The sequence below is a fragment of the Pagrus major genome, chromosome 6, assembly GCF_040436345.1.
Source record: "Pagrus major chromosome 6, Pma_NU_1.0".
Lineage (NCBI taxonomy): Eukaryota > Metazoa > Chordata > Actinopteri > Spariformes > Sparidae > Pagrus > Pagrus major.
In genome coordinates this window covers 23,597,573-23,616,421 of record NC_133220.1, presented here as the reverse complement: position 1 = coordinate 23,616,421, position 18,849 = coordinate 23,597,573, and the positions used below count along the sequence as shown (strand labels likewise).

General features: G+C 40.5%; 2 protein-coding genes and 1 non-coding gene across 3 annotated transcripts; 1 reads left to right on the top strand and 2 right to left on the bottom strand.

Annotated features, from left to right (window-relative positions):
- Positions 1-411: 411 nt before the first annotated feature.
- LOC140998220 (matrix remodeling-associated protein 8-like) lies at positions 412-11,053 on the bottom strand. The gene is made up of 12 exons (XM_073468424.1): positions 10,913-11,053; positions 10,252-10,278; positions 9,221-9,526; positions 7,809-7,910; positions 7,592-7,725; positions 7,310-7,489; positions 5,428-5,569; positions 2,029-2,187; positions 1,912-1,936; positions 1,705-1,796; positions 1,548-1,619; positions 412-1,465 (listed from the first exon to the last, which is right to left on the bottom strand). The coding sequence occupies exons 1-12, from the start codon at positions 10,962-10,964 to the stop codon at positions 1,443-1,445; spliced, it is 1,314 nt and encodes a 437-aa protein (XP_073324525.1). The 5' UTR covers positions 10,965-11,053; the 3' UTR covers positions 412-1,442.
- A 1,446-nt stretch (positions 11,054-12,499) lies between these two features.
- trnae-uuc (transfer RNA glutamic acid (anticodon UUC)) lies at positions 12,500-12,571 on the bottom strand. The gene has a single exon. It is a non-coding gene; the product is annotated as a tRNA-Glu (tRNA).
- A 426-nt stretch (positions 12,572-12,997) lies between these two features.
- Positions 12,998-16,047, top strand: psma5 (proteasome 20S subunit alpha 5). Its single transcript, XM_073468222.1, has 10 exons — positions 12,998-13,082; positions 13,394-13,444; positions 13,938-14,004; positions 14,110-14,236; positions 14,422-14,489; positions 14,571-14,678; positions 14,798-14,856; positions 14,969-15,071; positions 15,312-15,398; positions 15,656-16,047. Exons 2-10 carry the CDS (start codon positions 13,416-13,418, stop codon positions 15,731-15,733), a joined length of 726 nt encoding a protein of 241 aa, XP_073324323.1. The 5' UTR covers positions 12,998-13,082; positions 13,394-13,415; the 3' UTR covers positions 15,734-16,047.
- The last annotated feature ends 2,802 nt before the right edge of the window (positions 16,048-18,849 follow it).

Below are 18,849 nucleotides of genomic sequence, written 5' to 3'. Positions count from 1 at the left end.
TATCATCATCAAGCAAGGAGTTCAATTTCTTTCTGAAGCTGATCCTGACATTTTATAGACTCAGAATCTTTATTTAAATTTGGCTTAACACAAGCAGGCTCTGCTACATCAAACTGTTTTCTTCACTCCTACAGTGTAGTGCTATTTGCATTTGTTACTGATAACATCTTTCTATTTTTTTTTATGTTAAATCTTTACTGGATTTGCAGTATAGTACAGCATTACAATAGGTAGTTCCCTTAATGTGATGCATGAATGAGCAAATTGAATTAGATAGCAAATTAGGTGGCTGAAAAAAGCAGAAGTCACAACAGCTGTGCAAGTAGAAAAAAAAATGTTCCTTTTCCCCGGAGTGGATGCTGTTAACATTTTATCGTATATGAAACATTTTGGAAAATTATGTGGGAACCATTGAGTAAATACATGCCTTTATTACAAAATATATTTGGACATGTGACAGCAGGTAAAACACAGGCGTAAATAATAATATTACAAAGGCAGAGTTCCATGTAGCTGCTTCAGTTTGAGGGTGCTGGTATTTTGTTTGCTGGCTCACTGTCATGAGGACCTTCCTAGGACCTCTTCTCGGAAACTTTAGAGCTGTTGTTAATGTTAATAGTTACCTGTGCTTTTCCTATAATGACAAGTCAACACATAAGCTGTGAAAAGAAGCCTATTACCAAACATTTCTGCTGTCCATCTTCAGTCATTAAGTATCAATCTTTATTCTATCATATTCACAAAGTAATGTGGATACAAAGAGAACCAATCACATGGAATAACCACCTTCAGACAAACACCAGCATCAAACTTTAATACATGTAAAAATTTAAAAAAAAAGGAACATTCCACAAAAAATACAGTCTGAGCATCAAAATAAAACATTTTTACATACGCAGCATCATCGGTCAGTTAGCATGGAGTTAATCATAGCCGACAGGAAGCAGTACACACTGATAATAGCGCTTCAGTGGTGCTTCAGTCCAGTCAGTTAAGCCTAGATGGATATGAGATTAAAACAAATTCCAAATAAAAAACATCCGTTTGTTTATTTTTAACTTGATGAATAATAATCAAAGCTGTAATAACTGAATTCAAATTCCCTCAATCACAACTGAGTCAACATGCGCATGTTGCTTCTTGTCTAAGAGTCCCCTCTGGGTGGCGCTCTTGTGCCGTGCATAGTGATCTTAGTCAAGTCTTATTAGTTTGATCAAGTATAATGTCAGAAAAGTTTTTCTTTGTCTCTATCACTGATGATTTGAACACATAAGGCCTCAGTGAGAGCTGTTTTTTTTAATGGTTTTCTGCATTTCACAACAGTCTTTTTCTCTTCATTCTCTTGCCGTCTCTCCTGCCAGGACAGAAGACAGTGTTTAGTTTGGAGTTCAGCCTCTGGACCAGCCAGTGACTCCAGTTTCACTTTTTATCTTCTCATTCCATCACTTAGAAAATTTCTCCATCTCTGTAAGAAGACAAATTGAGGTTAAGGAGGGAGGCAAATCAGAAAAATGCGTGACAGATGACTTTGCATGTGTGTGAGTTACCTTTGTCAAGATCAATGACTTTAGGCTGAGTGTTCATGTGGACCTTCTCTTTCAGCAGGTTGTTCTTGTAGTCTAAAAAACACACAGGAACAAGAGAGTCACGCACAGTCAAGACAAAAGTCACTTTCTATTAACACTAGTCTTTCTTCAAACTCACCGAATCTTCTCTCCTCCTGGCAGCAGACATTCACTTCAGCAACGTCCATCTCAAACTCCTCCGAGCTGCTTTGGCTTCTGCTTGACCTATCACTGACAGAGAGAGACACCTGAGTATGTGTGTGTGTGTGTGTTTAAGGGTAGGACAGTGACAGTGTGTGTGTGTGTGTGTGTGTGTGTGTGTGTGTGTGTGTGTGTTCTCACTCACCTTATGGACGCCTGTGGGTAAAACTCTGAAAACAGAAGAAAAGTAGATGAGATTCAGCCATGTAAATTCCAGCAGTGTAGATCACCTACAGTCAGATTAAGTTATTGCAGGTCAGACCTTTGATTTTACGTCTGCGTGTGATGAGGATGATGATGAGGATAATGAACACCAGTAGCAGGAAGGTGGTGAGGACGTAGCCCAGCGGCAGGAGAAAGTGGTGTCTCTGGTCGGGCAGAATAACGTTGATGACTCGCGGTGATTCAGCCTTAGTGGTGTCTGAGTAGCACAGAAATCACAACAGTCAGCACTTAGTGCTCCTCTGTTCTTCATCTTTTCACTCAAAACAGACCAATGTGTCATCATGAGGTTTACAACTCCAATAACCAAGAGCAGATTTTACATTGAACTAACATTACACACCTCACGAGTAACACAAAAACAGTCCACTTGGTCCAATAATAGCTGGCACTTGTTGTTGTATTTCTTTCTGTGGCTTTGCAGATTTTCATTACTTCGCAGTGCTAACTTGTTTTGTGAAGTAGCTACTAGAAAGTTTCAAATTGTCTTTCAAAGTCATAAAAATAGCTTTAGCCACATTAGCAGTGTGGCTGTATGGATGGCAATGTTGGGTTCAAATATCTCAACAACAATTAGATGGATTACCATGAACTACCATTAAACATGACTCATTACTGATTCATCCTCTGGCACCAATGCTTGCATTTGCTGATCAGCACTTCACAAAAGGTACAGCTAAGCATGGTTAAAAGTCACTACAAATCAAATGCTAACCTCAGCAAGCTAACATGCTCACGGTGACAACGCTAATATGCTGCTGTTTCACAGGTATAGAACTACTATTTACTATGTTCACCAGTTTGGTTTAGCCTGTTAGCAGTCATGAAACTTCACAGGTGTGTATTTGAGATCAAAATGAAGGCTGATTTTGAAGAAGGACATAGTCCTACCAAAGGCAGCGATGGAACCATTGACCCCAGCCCTTTTGGTTCCTGGCCCACATTCGTATTGATGAAGTCAGGGAACTTTAGAGATTTGTAGTTAAGAACAAACTTACGATTTATGAAGGGTGTGGTCCAATCCATGAGTACTAGTAATGTGTAATAATGTAGTAGTAACTGCTAAACAGTCCTGGGCTGGAACATCAACATGCATTGCGGCTGGTATGATTCCATCGCAGTCTAGTTGTTATTTGTTGTGGACACTGAACACACTAAGGCGTGGACTTTTAAATTTCATTTCTGCTAACATCACCCTTCTCTTTCTTCACTGCAGTCATGTGTGTGGCTGCATACATGTGTGTATTTTTTTTTTATTACACATGTATGTGTGTGTGTGTGTGTGTGTGAGAGAGAGAGAGAGAGATGCTTCATAAGCTCTCACACCTTGCACATTGCAAACTTTCTTTTTTCTTTTTCTTTTTTTTTTTTTACATGCGTTGACATTTCCTGGCTGTAAAATAAAAATCCTGAACACATTTCCAGAGCAGTGAAAAATAATTAGGCGGTCAGCATTAGGCGATACTGTATGTGCAGTTCTGCAGAGTGTTGAGAAGCAGAGGGCAAAAAGAGGGAGGGAACGCCTGGTTCCATTTTGCCTCATTAAAAAAAAAAAGTGCAAGGCAAGAAGCAGCTGCGGACCTCAGACTCGACATATTTGAGCCAAAATGAGATCCAGACAGAAAGTCATGCTGTGATTTAGTTTTCCTGGCAGTGAAACACAGAGAAGTGAGGAGAGGAAGAGGATTGAAGGAAGGACAGAGTGGGGTGGAACAGAGGAGGAGAGCCAAGGGAGAGGAAGGGGACCGAGAGACGTTTCTCCAGAGGCTCGACTTGCTAAGAGAAGCTAGAAAAGACCTCGCCTAACACACACATCCAGCTGTAGCGTACATGTAAACAACATGTTTATCAACATTGCAGATCTTCTGATGCTTTTATATAGTTTCGAGCCATTTTCTCCTTACTCATGCACAGAAGGGAACATATGTGTTTGTGTTTAGACTGGCTGCACAGTTCTCTCCCTCCCCAAACTAACTGATGGTTGGGAGGGATTTGACCTACATCTCTTCTACTCTACTTCATCGACAGACTCCTCGCCCCCATCCTCCCTTCTCTCTTTTCATCTGTCTCTCAAAAACTCTCATCCCCCACTGCCTCTACCACTCTGTTTGTCTTTCCCCTCTGTGTTGCCAGCTGCAGCACAGATGAAGTAAACTTCCTGGTCTTGTCTATTCTCTTTCTTTGAAAGGAAAGGTAAAAAGAAAGCGAGAAAAGCGATGGAAAATGGCCGAGCGAAAGGAACGTGATGAAGATAAACAAACCTGAGCATGTGGAGAAAAAAACAGAAGGAAGGCAGGACAGAGGGAAGGCGAAGGTGGGGTGAAGAATGTCTCCAGAACGTCAGGGGAGAGCCAAAGTCAACAGGCCAGCAGACAGTCAGAGAGGGCAAAACAAGAGCAGATAAGACCACTAAATACTGCTCGTCTGAGTGCACAGAAGAAGGAACTGCGCAAACTCACTCCTGTGCTGGAGATAAATCTGCTGCATCCTGTTTCAAACCAGTAAAATTCCCATGGTGCAATACTACTGTGTTATTACAGCTCAGGGAGCGAAGGATTAATTGTGTGGGCAGCGCTGGACTTCAGTCCAAAGACTGTATCCGAGAGATTCCACTGAAATGAGAGCGGACTTGGCACGCTCTCTCACACACATACACTCACAAATGGAATCGGCCACAGGAATTTCTCATTTCTAACCCTCTCGCAATGATTTTCCCACATTGATGCATCTGCCATTATCGGCTTTGTTTCAGGTACCTACTGGAAACACAGACACATGCACCAGAAGCTGTCTCATCCTCCAAGAATTTAGCAGCTGGCACGCCAACATGCCAATCCTCCTTTCTGTCTGCTCCCGCTCTCCTCTTCTTCTTTTTCCTCTTTCTTATACGCAGTCAGAGTCAGGATTCTTTTCGGTAGGTCAAAACACTGAGGAATGTGAACGAAGCAATCAAGAGAAAAGAAACAGAGAGGAACACTACAAACACACCGAAAGTGTGTTGAGCAGCGCCACAATGGTGAAACAGTCGAGAGCGGTGGCTTGAGGAGAAGGTGAAAGGCAATGAGGGGGAGGTTTGGAGAAGGTTGTGAGAAAGAGTGTGTTGCTTCAGGGGTCTGGCATCAGACAAGCTGACGGTGCAAGTAAAAATCTCTCATGAAACAAACAGAAATAAAAGTCCCCCATGCCCACCCCTTTCCTCCATCTCTTCCTCCTCTGCTGCTCTTCGGAGAGTCACAGACCAAACACGAAATGAGGCTGATAGTGAAGGAAATAACAGATGTCTCTGAAGAGGTTTTTCTTCTAATCGTACACATGATAGTTCAAATCCACTGAGTCAGAAAACATCCGCTCTGGCCCGCTCCTGCACTCACAGTGACTTATAACTAGAGCAGGAGGAGAGATGTGTGTTTGTATTTTTGTGTGCGTGATTGCGTGTTACCTTTGTCCTCACTTGGCAGTGCTTTGGCTGGCAGGGTGGTCTGAATCACTGGTGGCTCCACTGTGACCTGAAACTCTCTTCTCTCATGCAGACCACAGTAATGATGGTGGAGGTGGCAGGAGTACAACCCCTGGTCTGTGGGCTGTGTTTTGGATGCAGACAGTCAAACACATTTGTGCGTTACACGGTAGGCCTTTGTGCCTTTGGATGGTACAATCTGTGTAACAGATGCTAACAACAACAAAAAAGAAGTTGCGGCTCAAAAACACATGATGATGAATGCGCGTGCCATCACAAGACAGCAACTACATCCCAGTTTTAATGGTTTCCTGTTAAGGATTTGTAATATAAATCCCTTTAACACCCACTTCTTCTGGTGGTTTGTCTGATAAACTGGCTGTTTTTGATAGTTTGCTGGTTATTCTTAGGATAAATGTGGACATAAAGTTATCAAGAACGTGTGACAATGACTGCCAAACAGCTCTGAAGGTAGGGAAACCCTATATTTTTAGGTTTTTAGTTATATGCTCATCTCTGCTGTGGAGGAATATTTTTTTTACAGTAGAGTATTCTGAGAGTCAACAATCACGCTAGCAGCTGTGTGAGCATGCACTGCACTTAAGTATAGAGGACATGCTAAGATGCTAACAGTGAAAATGCTAAAGCGCGGCTGTTTCGCTTTATGTTCACCGTCTTTGTTTAGCCTGTTAGCATGCTTGCCTTTGCTTATTAGCACTACACATAAAGTACAGCTAGCATGGCTTTGATGATTGATTGAAACACAAGCAGTTAAATGTTGCATTGGCCCCCGTGTGCAAAGGCAACAGTAACAGCATATGGGGGCAATTGTAACAACAACAGTAAAATCCTCATATAAAAACCAAGGACCACAATACACTTCCAAGACTATCGATATTGTTAAAATTATTTCATATCCATTAACAATTCATTCCAGTTATAGTTTAAAGTCTTGGCAGAAAAACCTTGGTATGTATGAGACATCAATTTGTCTTTTTAGACAGAGAGGGATCATCACAGACCATGTGAGTGTCATGCCTCTCTCTTGTTTCTGATTGGTGCAGTTTGAGATGTTGCAATACCCTGATCCACTCTGTTAGATTAAAACAAGCCTGTAACCTTTTGTTCACTTGAAAAATCAACAATTTTCATGTGCATTGCACAACATACTCTTGGGAAGAATTATTGTCTCACTAATATGCATACATAGGACAATTTGAAAACATTTTGAATATATAATCTAGCAGAAAACTTGAGAAATGATCTATTGCTCTTTCCAGGGAGATAGGTTTGTGTAAATGTAAGAGCTGTTTAATTCTGTTTTGTTTGTTTTTTTCATTTTAAAACATACGACAAGAACAAAATGGTTTTGACAGTCAGCTGAGTGTTAGCTGTAGCTGAATGGAAAACTGGCCCTGTTCCACAATTTTGTCATTGCTCTCTGATGGCTCCTCAGAATGTATTAAACCTAAACGATCTGATTTATGAGCCCTATCAAACAACACTGGGACACTTGAGATTCCTAAAATATGACTGTTAACTTTTCTTTTTGGCACAGAAGGATTGGTAGGAAGGCCTTTCGGACAGATCCTGTTTGTTGTTGACCTGAATATTCATCTTACTGTGGCCCCCGAACTCATTTTCCCAGCAGAATAATAAAGTTTAACTTGACAAGAGGTGCATTACTGATGAAACTTCCATGTGTTCTGGAAACACTGTAAACATGCACACACACGGCCGTACACACATTGGTAAACACTATCCAAAGTGCATGAGGACACATATTTACAATAAGGAAGACCCCCCAGTATATTTTTTACAATCAGACTCCTGTGGTATTTCCTGTTCCTCTCCTTACACCCACCTGCAGATCAGATATGGCAAGAGAAAAGTCTCCCTCTGAGAAGGCTTGGTTGCTGATGTTCATCTTCCTCTGGAGGAACAGTGGCCCGTAGCTACGCTGCTCCCCAGAGGCGTACAGGTCCACCAGCCGGTCAGCGCGGTCGTGGCGGACCCCTGCAGACTGACGGTCCCAGTGGACCACCTGGAAGCCACCAAGATACAGAAGGGAGTTATATCCTTCAGTCAATATCATGTAATCCCTCTAAATTAAAAGCAGATCTAAACTGAGACTACAGACACACACCTGCTGGTCCTCCTCCTCATTGCTCCAGTCTGTCCACACGTTACGTCTGTTGATGCACGGCAGCACCACGGTACTGCCGAGCAGCACCACATACACCGCCTTCTGTCCGTCCCAGTAACGCTGTTCTTTACGGCCTTTATGGTAAATAAGAAAAACACACTCAGCTTCCAGGTTGCTATGTGTTGATTGATTATGTCGACGGCTCTGTGATACATACGTGATTTAGTGACGTTGAGCTGAACTCTGACTGTCTCGTACAGGTGGCAGTAGAGATGGTGGAGGTTACAAGAGTAGAGACCTCTGTCATTCATCGTCACGTCTGTAGTCACATGCAGAGACACAAAAAATGCAAACATTATGATAATGTCAGATAAAATCATTGATGCCTGTTCACTTAAAGGACTGTACTGTAGTTTGTGAGTTATAAATCATGTAGGCTATACTTTACATTACTGTGAAAGCATGCCGTCTTAGGTAGTGGAGGGTTTCCATTCATTTCACTTTGGTATGAAAATTAGTTTGCAGAATCTTTAAACATTTGGGGGAGGCTAGGAAATACATGACAGTGAACACTATTTCATATCATTTTAATCAAAATGACACCATTGGAGCATGAAGTCAGTCGAGAGCTGGGATCCTTCTGATTGGTGCAGTCAGGTGTTCGTCATGCTCTGACAGCTCTGTCACAATTTAATTCTCTACTAGTTCAGCTGTTGTAAAATAACTCATGGCAGCGAAGCAACAAGCAAGCACAGATGTTAAGAAAATTATCACTGTTGCTACGGTGGAGTCGACTCTCTGTAGATTTGTGTGAATGTCTGAGTTTTCCACTAGTACTTGAATGCACCAAAATGCAACAGTTTTCAAAGCAGCAGGGTTTCCTGCATGTTTTCAGTGAAACAAGACCATCTCTGCCATACTCTAAATTAACACATTTTTATTACATAAAAGGGGATTAAAAACTGTGCAGACGAACTAAAATTATCATGGGATTGAGGCCCTTAAGCCATCAGGTGAACTTTTTTCCAACTGTGTTACCGTGGCAATAATGCAACTTCAACAAACCAATAAAAAAATAATTGATGGGGATTTTATGGTCACTGATAACATCTCCAGCATTTATTTTTTCAACATTTTGACTTTGAATCTATACTGGTGTGAAAAAAAATCTTATGGCTGGCTTTGGATGACTTTAGTTACTAGTTACTTTGCATACTGCATGCCGCATTAGAGCCAAAGTAACACAATTTGATTGACTGTAAGTATATAGTACATATATGTAAATATATACGTATGATTTACTTTTACTTGTACTTTTGATACTTACGTACATTTAAGATACTTTAAGACTTTTCCTCAAGTGCTATTTGTTTGGGTGATTTTCACTATTACTATTGAAAAGTAATATTTCAGCACAATATCTTTACTTTTACTCAAGTATGGCTTTGGGTACTTTTTACAGCACTGCTGGCTGCAGGGTTAAAAGACAGACCCTAAATCTAATTGTATGGTTTGAAAATGGTCATCAGTTTTGAAAATTACAGAAAGGCAGAGCTGCACTGAATCAGACAATGCAAAACACAATTCACCAACAGTTAAGACATAAAATTCAGAGACAGTGAGTGTGACCTTTGATGACCAGGGAGAAGTTTCCGTCCCTGAAGGCTGTTGGGCTGAGGCCGACCCTGCCGAGGTTGTAGGAGTTGTAGATCCTCTGGTCCCCTGCAGAGAACATGTCCAGCACCCTCTCCATGGCGTAGTCTGGGTGGGCTCGGAACATGTCCCAGTGGACCACCCTCTGTCTGTCCCTCACCCTGTCCCGGGTCCACACCATGCGGCCGCTCACACACTGCAGCAGCACCCTCGACCCAGCGGGGGCGCTCACATTATAGCCTGCCACCACCACACTGCTGCTGCTGTCGGACTGAGCTGACACTGGAGGACAGAGAGGATGTGAAGAGTTTCACACTTTCATTCAGCATTTACTAATACTCTCTGAACAGAAATGCAGAGATGTGAATAATCTAACATATCAGGGCAGTGGTTTTTGTCACACTAGAATCAAATGTTCGCATCCAGTCTGTAGTTAGGTTTAGGCAACAAAAACACTGTGGCTACTGTGGTTAAAGGGACACTGTGTAGTATTGGAAGTATTGTAAATTCAAACTCAGAATTTTAATATTCACAAACTCATAAATATTTTTCTTTTTTCCATAACTGAATAAACAAGCTGTTCTCAGCGGAAAATAAGGTCCCCAGAACACTGTTTGAAGCTGGAAAGGTGGCAGGGTCCGCCACATATAAACAAAGTAAAACAGTATGAAACTGTGTTGTCCTTTAAGGTCAGTTTGTTTATTCAGTTTGCTTAGGCATAAAAAAAATGATTAAAATGTCTTCCTATAGTGCACCTTTAAAGGTCAGGGACACATTGTGATTTTTGGTTATATGTTCATAAAAAGTTCATGAAACTCGGACGAAATTCAATCTTGGGAATTCATGTACATGGACCCAAATTCTCCATTTTAAACTTGTACTGAGTGTCACTAAAAAGATGTTGTTCAGACTGCACACTACAGATTCGGTTTTGTTACTATGTTAGTATTTCACGAGCTGCTGTGATACTGTGTTGAATCACAAAACACACACAAAGAGAAACATACCTGCAGTGAAGAGGCAGGCCACGGGGACTGAAACAGAAACAGTGGGGAAAGTGAACAGGATAATCACTTAAACAGACCCTGTCAGACTGCTACCACATGTTGTATTGAAAAATATAAGTCCCACTGGAAGGAAGGCTCTCCTAAATCAGACTCAACTACAATTGGAGTGTGTTCAGTTAATAAAAAAAGTAAACATAGCAGCAAAGGAGATTAACAACAGGCTTAAAAAGTAAATATGACTAGGCCTAATTGAAGACAATAGTGGAAACTCTAACTAATATTCATGTTTGGAGAATGAATGTGGTCAGCGTCTTTCACCACAATGTCTTTATACTGACTCAGCAAAACTCATCTGACAGGAATGTGTCTGTGTGTGAATATGAAGCAGGAGTCTGGTTTTAATATTAGTCTGAAAATAATCAGATAAATAATTTCTGTCTCTGCATGTCAACACATTAACTGACTTTTAATAAGCTAATTCACTTAAGGTCTTAATTCAAAGAAAAATTTAAATAGGGGGGAAAAATGACAAAAGTAAGACATTTAAATCTTTTTTTGTAAATGGTGTTGCAGATTTTGGCCTTAATAGGCTTCTTTTTATATTACTAATGTGAAGTTCTTGATGCACACACCTGAGACATGCAAACTCCAGTCTACTTACTGTGGATGAAGAGAAGAGCCTGCAGGATGAAGTCCTCCCTGTCGCTCCTCATGTTGACAATGTTAATGGCACGGAGAACTTGTCAAAGCTGAGAGGACCTGACAGTAAGAAGTTGAGGGTTGTGTATCCATCCACAGCAGCAGCAGCAGCAGCAGCAGCAGCAGGACTTTGTTTGGTCAGATTTCAGAGTTTGAAGACACGCAGCGCCACGTTAGGACTTCAATAGGCAACAGAACCAAAAACTGAACTGATCCCACCCGGGACATGAAACATGACACCACCGGCCTTGCATGTAGCAACACCCACTCTCCTCTGAAAACTAACATTTTAATTTATAACAGCACAGCATGTCAAGAGAGAGATTTGCGAGTACAAGCTAAAAGTTGCCAGTGTTGTGGGTACATTTCTTTGTTTGTGATATAGAGACTCAAATAAATCAAAGTCTTTGTTTGAACTTTGTTGGCCTATACTGGTAACTGTATGTCCTTTTATACTTCACTGCATTAAAAAAAGGCAAATACTCCTCTTTACTCCACTTAAAGGTGCACTCTGTAGTTTTGGTGAAGACATTTTAACCAGAAGAGAAAGCTCTAAACAAACGAAATAAACAAACTCTCTTTGTTTTCATGACTGAATAAACTGAACAAACAAACTGACCTTAAAGGACAATAGTTTCATACTGAAGCTAGAAATGCGGCAGGGTCCACCACATATAAACAAAGTAAATATGTGGCGGACCCTGCCACATTTCTAGCTTCAAACAGTGTTCTGGTGAAGTTGAGTTTTCTCTGAGAACAGCTTGTTTATTCAGTCATGGAAAAAATGAATATCTCTGAGTTTGTATTATCTCCTCGTTAGTATTTTAAATATTAAAATTCTGAGATTGAATTTCTTCTCCAACACTACATAGTGCCCCATAAATTTGTATGACATATATGTTTCTTGGTTACTTTTCAGATTAAAAGTTTCATCCAAAACAAAGATGATCATTTTATATGCATTCTTATGAATTACTCTACCCAGTGGCATATTACACTAAAATTCTTAGCATAAATGTATTATTGTTATTATTAGTATTAGTATTAGTATTATTATTGCTGTTTTTGATGTTGTTGTTACTGCCTAAACAAGAAGGGGATTTTTTTTTTATTTAGAACTTAACAAAGCTAAAATTTGTACTTAATCATGAGGTTTTACTTCATAATCCTCAACACAATAAGATACTTTAAAATGCACCAAACATTTACTGCAGTATTTATTGCAGTAAAGGTTTCCACTGGTCCTGCTCTTCTTATTCAGCTCAAAGACGACCCTCAGTGGCTGATACCCTCACATGACATGCAGTCACTGCGCACCTATCGAAGCTCTTTGCTATCAGTATTTCTGTATTATATACGATCCAATGTGGCACCTGTCTTTGTACTGATCAGTGGCTGACTCCAGCGTCGGAAAGATAGGCCGTCGCCTGCCTGACAGCCGTTTCAGACTTCAGTTAGTGCCGAGGGGAGAGAAGACAGCAGATGCACTATTTCTGTATTTCCAAACCAAGAAACGGTTTGCATCCTGCTCCCTCACCTCAAAAGGTAGTTCCCATACCGGGAGTCGAACCCGGGCCGCCTGGGTGAAAACCAGGAATCCTAACCGCTAGACCATATGGGACATGGAAGCTGCAGGTAGATGCTTGGAAATTGGAAATTGGCTTCCGACACTTACCTGCTCTCTGTGAGTAAAACCTGCTATGTGTAATCCACGCCAGAGACACAACAAGATATTTATACTGCATGAACTCCAACTGCTGTTTCTGTGCAGGTGTCTCATTCCCATGCTAAACATTATTTGGTATTTTTCAGTTTTAGTTCCTCCTCTGTGCTCTTATCTTAGGCCGTATCACAGTAACCTGCCCCATCATGTATATAATAATTGATCACATTTTTAAAAATGTTTATTTCATATCAGCAATAAGACATTTTTCAGCAGGCAGTGTGACCTCTTCTCTTTGCTAATAAAAATATATTTAAAATGTTGTCAGTGTTGTGGCGACACCATGGGTGCTCAGCGACAGCTCGCGGAACTTTCGTTTCCGACTTGTTGACGACCGGCGTGTTTAGGTGTTACACCCCACAAGCTTCCCCTGAAACAAGCGAACTCATTCAAGGGTTTTTGACTGGAGGTAAATGAGTCTAACAAGTGTATTTATTTAGAAATATGTCGTCGAATTGTTCATGTATGTTCTTGTAAATATTATTTTAATGTCCGACTGGTGATGTTTGATTTCTATGAGCATTTTCTTTGCAGTTGTTTCAGTGATTAGCCGCGTCAGTTAGCTAGCATGCTTGCTCGGTATCGCAGCTAACCCTAGCTAGCTAATCACCCGGTGTCACGGCAAACTCGAAGCAAAGAATCATCCTTATGTTTAACAAATGTTTTATCTCATTTTTATTGTCCAGAAGTCTTACTTAAACTAATCTTCCTTGTCTGCAGGTCCTGTGTTAAACGTTCAAATATGTTTTTGACAAGATCGGAATATGACAGGTAGGTGCAACATAAACTGCTTTGTCATTTATTGAGCCCTTCTCAGTGAGGACGAGCAAACTTGAGAAACAGTCATGTTAAAAACTTGCATGTACAGGCTTTTTTTTTAAAAATCTGAATGCTCAAGGGAATCTGAAAGTACTTTTGTTTCCAACCCTTGCTGTAACTTTATAGCTGTTTGTTGCGGGCAGTAAGCTAGCAGCGAGTCACTTCGCATCAAGTTATTTTGCTTTCACTTTCGATATAACTTTTTTTAGAAACCTTTATTCAACAAGGAAAACTTAATTGAGATTTAATAGTGTGGTTCAAGAGTGTTCTACTCAAGGTATCCAGTTTAGCTCTCAAAGTGTGTTGACTCTAAACACCCACAAATAAATACAAACCAAACTTAATAACAAATTAATTGGTTTGTTCCCGGCACAAACAGATTTCTGGCAGCTTTGAATTAATAAAACTTTGTAAAGACTTATACATATTCACATGTGTCTTCCAGAGGTGTGAACACATTCTCACCTGAAGGAAGATTGTTCCAGGTTGAATATGCCATAGAGGCGATAAAGGTGGGTATTACATGCCAAATCACTTGAGCCTCCTCTGCGTGATATTGTACGCTAAACCTGAAAATAATGCTCAAAGTTTAACGTGGTCTGACCTTGCTTCTCCAGTTGGGCTCCACAGCCATTGGTATCCAGACATCCGAGGGTGTGTGCCTGGCTGTGGAGAAGAGGATCACCTCCCCGCTGATGGAGCCCAACAGCATTGAAAAGATTGTGGAGATCGACACTCACATCGGTAAGTGGAAAGACAGACTGAAGTTTGATCAAGGGTTGTGATTACACCCTGATCTTGTCTAATAATATTCCCTCAGATAAAATGACATGACATTACATATGTCCAAGTTATATCATGCTTGTCACTTTAGGCGGCAGTGTGTTCACGACCTGCAGTTTTTACTTTTCTTTCTTTCTCCCTTAAAGGTTGCGCCATGAGTGGCTTGATAGCTGATGCCAAGACTCTAATCGACAAAGCAAGAGTGGAAACACAGGTATGCGTGCTGAGCACATGATAGGAAATCAGTGACCTTGAGTTTTACCTACAGTTAACCTCTGTGTATATTTCTCCTCAGAACCACTGGTTTACTTACAACGAGACTATGACAGTGGAGAGTGTGACTCAGGCTGTATCCAACCTGGCGCTGCAGTTTGGAGAGGAGGATGCTGATCCGGGTGCCATGGTCAGCTGATTAGCTCATCTCCATGCCGAAACACTCATGTAGTCAAACCTCAAGCACATAAATTGATTGCTAAACCTCTATAACTCTCTCTTCGCTGTCTTCCTCTCTTGTTTATACAGAGTCGACCATTTGGTGTAGCACTTCTGTTTGGAGGAGTTGATGAAAAAGGACCCCAGCTGTATGTCAAGAATATTTGTGCACCTTACATATGTGAAATTTCAAACAGATTTATGTTCACCTTTAATTCTTACTTGACAGAGATTTACCTGGTATCTGCTTTATGAATGCAGGTACCACATGGACCCATCAGGAACCTTTGTGCAGTGTGATGCTCGGGCCATCGGCTCAGCATCTGAGGGAGCACAGAGCTCTCTGCAAGAGGTCTACCACAAGGTACAGAATGCTGCATATTTAAACAGGAAGATTTACTAAGAAATTTGGTCATAAGTTACTATCTTGTGTGTCAGTTGGTTATTTGTTTTGTTTTTTTCTAATTGATGGAATGAAAATTATTTTAGAATTTTCTTTGGCCATTTAGACGTGAGCTGTGTAAAGATAAAAAAATATATATATTTGGAGGATTGATCAGATATATCTTTTGTGTTTCTCCCTCTCTCCCTGGGTGACTGACAGTCCATGACATTAAAAGACGCCATCAAGTCGTCTCTCACCATTCTGAAGCAGGTGATGGAGGAGAAGCTCAACGCCACCAACATTGAGGTTCGTTCTTCATTTCTCAACTGGTTTCTGAATTCTTGATTTTAGTACAACAAAGTGCTTGTAGAAAGTTGGATTTGTTTGGGAAAATGTATAGTTTAAAGCACAGAAGTACAAATGTCAAGAGCAAACCACATCAGCAGTTTTACTTTGAGTGTCATTTCGAAAAAACACCACAGCAGTTTTAAGTTTTTTATGGGACTGCCAGAGTTTAAATCCTGTGGTTTCATGCAGACTTTCTTACTGTGTCTCCCTCGTAGCTGGCAACAGTAGAGCCTGGGAAGACCTTCCACATGTATTCCAAAGAGGAGCTGGAGGATGTAATCAAGGACATCTAGAGCAGAAAAGACTTGAAAGTCTTGATTTGAGTTCTGGGCAGGAGAGGACGTGGAAGTACACCTGGGCTGGATGTCACAACACAACTGCATATTTCCATCAGCACATTTTCTCCTGGCTGCATTCAGAATATTTTTGGATTGCATAAGAGGTTTCTCTTTGTAATGTGCTAATTTTTACTCCTAGTCTCTCAGTATCTGTGCAACTCTGTACAGGGGTCTGACCAGCGCTTACAACTGGGTGACAGGCAAACGGTCGGGGAGGGGGGGTATTTTTTGTTACGAATCAGTACTGAAATTAAACTTGTATTCAGAAAGTTGTCTGAGTCTGTCAATTTTTGTGATATTCTTTTGTCTTATTGTTTCACATAGGATGCTGAAAAGTGGTGAAGTATTGGACTTTGTAAAGGCATATGCATCACATAAAGGGTTACAACTGTATGAGATTTTCACGCTATTACACAATTATTATTATTAGTTTTTACTATCAGTTACAATAACACTTAGTTGAATGAAAATGGTAGGTTTTTTTGGTTTAACAAACTATTATAATCCCAAGAACTATTATGTCCTGACAGACATAAAACTTGATATGAACTTGATTTTTTTTTTTTCAGTAGCACTAATACGGTAGAATTCGATACCTTAGATGAGCAAATGTACACAAAGAAAATTGTTATCATTCATACCACTTTAAACTTTGAAAATGGTGTATCGCTGCAACCCCAATTCATATTACAGATACTCAAGGTAGAAACGACTGTTTGGTTTAACATCTGTCCGTTCACTATGTACCCCACAAAAAAATGACACATTTTCCTCACCACATTTTACACGTATTAGAAATGGAGTAACAAATTACCACTCCTGCTGGAATGTTTTTGCTTTTTTTTTAACCAACTCATCAGATTGGAGGTTAAAATGGAAAATGTTTATTCTTATTTTTACCCTTTATTTTAATTATTTAACCAACAATATTTATATAACATACAATTATTTATGATGTTAGAGGTGATCAGCCTAGGTGTAAATCACAGGGGGGACACAACCCCCCCTCCTCGTATACCACTATGAACACAACCATGTATTTAAAAATAATAATAATAACACACAATAAAAGCACTTAATATAATATAAAATGTACGGAAGCCCTAAAGGGCCATGCATTCATACATTTTATTTCCTCCGTTTTCCCGTGATAATGAGTTAATTTCATTTGTTTTCTCGAGATCTCGAGTTATTATCTCGAAATAACAACTGCCGTTTTCCCGAGATAACAGGATCATTTTCTCGAGATCTCGAGATAACGAAACTTTGTTTTCCCGAGATAACAATATAATTAATTCGAGATCTCGAGATAATGACTGTGATATGATAGGCCTGAGATTATGGAGACGCCCGGGACCTTGTAGCTGGTCAGCTATGTAGTTAACAACGACATCAGGCTCACTTAGATTGCGCTGCCGATATAGCTGAAGCCTTGCTAACCGTCTTTTTAGATTATGCACACTAATGTGTATATTATCTGTAATAGCAAGGCATAATGCTATTTCAGCCTGTATCAGGCCTTGATTGAAAAGATATGTAATGTGGTGATCGATATGCTCCTGCTCCTCTGACATTGCTACACTGAATGATGTTTCCTGCAATGATTGAATATGCTACACTATCGTTTTGTTTTCTCAAGATCTCGAATTAATTATATCGTTATCTCAGGAAAACAAAATTTCATTATCTCGAGATCTCGAGAAAATGATCCCTTTATCTCGGGAAAACGGCAGTTGTTATTTCGAGATAATAACTCGAGATCTCGAGAAAACAAATGAAATTAACTCGTTATCACGGGAAAACGGAGGAAATAAAATGTATGAATGCATGGCCCTTTAGGGCTTCCGTAAAAATGAAAATAAATATTAAAACATTTATAATCGTCACCAGTCCTCATTTTCTCTGCACTGACCTACAGGTCACTCTTTATGATAGGTAGTGGTTAGCTGCTGTTTGCTAGCTAGCCACAATAACATCAGCTAATCGGGCCCCCTTCCTCTGAAATAACCTCCCAGCTGACATCAGACAATCTGGCTCTATTGACGCCTTTAAATCTAAACTCAAAACTCACTTTTTTGACTTGGCCTTTAATTAGTCCTTGACTTGGACTGCTAGCTTCTTAAGTGGGTTGGCCTCAGTCTCAATGAGTAACCTATAGTATTTGAATCCACATTGTCCTGCCGACGAGTAATAATCTGCTTATTCTGATTAACATTACATTTCTCTAACTTTTGTTTTGTTTTCTGTTCCCACAAGCTGCAAGCTGTGTCACTCTCTCCCTCTCTATAGCTTCCTCCTCTTTCTCCTCCTCCTCTTCCTCCTCCTCTTTCTCCTCCTCCTCTTCCTCCTCCTCCTCTCTTTTCATTCAGGCTCCCTTATGATGGACCTCGGGCCCCTGGGACCATCTACCTCTCATGGCTCCTGCAGCCCCACATACTGTCGGATCTGGATTGCCACACCCGGGCTCCGTTGGATCATTGCTCTACGTTGTTTCACTATCTCCTTATAACTGTATTCCTGTAAATTTTGAGGCCTCTTCACTCTGATCTCTCTATCTATTACTAATTATCCTGTGTGGCCTGTCCTCTTCCAGGTCACCACGGTGGACAGGAGGTCGTGTGGCTCGGGCACCACTTGGCGATGCCTTGTCCTGCTCAGTTGTCTCCTGGATCCACACACTTTACATATATTATAATTTGTATCAGATTTTCTGTCAATGCAACTTGTAAACTGTGATTTGCTGTTCTTTCTGTACATGCGACATCTATTGCATGTCTGTCCGTCCTGGAAGAGGGATCCCTCCTCTGTGGCTCTTCCTGAGGTTTCTTCCATCGTCTTTTTTTCCCTGTTAAAAGGGTCTTTTTTTCCCCATCAACATGGCAAGTTTTTCCTCACTCGAATCGAGGGTCTAAGGACAGAGGATGTCGTTCACTGTACAGACTGTAAAGCCCATTGAGGCAATGTGATTGTGATTTTGGGCAATATAAATAAAATTTGATTTGATTTGATTTGTTTGAGAGTCGAAATACAGTGTAGTATTGTATTGTATTAATTTGCAGAGTTACAGCACT

Excerpts from the sequence above, each read along its gene's own strand:
- LOC140998220 (XM_073468424.1), bottom strand. The coding sequence starts at position 10,964 with ATGAGGAGCGACAGGGAGGACTTCATCCTGCAGGCTCTTCTCTTCATC. Across the intron at positions 7,911-9,220 it reads CTTCTCCCTGGTCATCAAAG|ACGTGACGATGAATGACAGA; the intron begins GTCACACTCACT and ends ATGTGACTACAG. Across the intron at positions 7,726-7,808 it reads GCTCAACGTCACTAAATCAC|GCCGTAAAGAACAGCGTTAC; the intron begins GTATGTATCACA and ends TTTACCATAAAG.
- psma5 (XM_073468222.1), top strand. The coding sequence starts at position 13,416 with ATGTTTTTGACAAGATCGGAATATGACAG. Across the intron at positions 13,445-13,937 it reads ACAAGATCGGAATATGACAG|AGGTGTGAACACATTCTCAC; the intron begins GTAGGTGCAACA and ends TGTGTCTTCCAG. Across the intron at positions 15,072-15,311 it reads TGCAAGAGGTCTACCACAAG|TCCATGACATTAAAAGACGC; the intron begins GTACAGAATGCT and ends GGTGACTGACAG.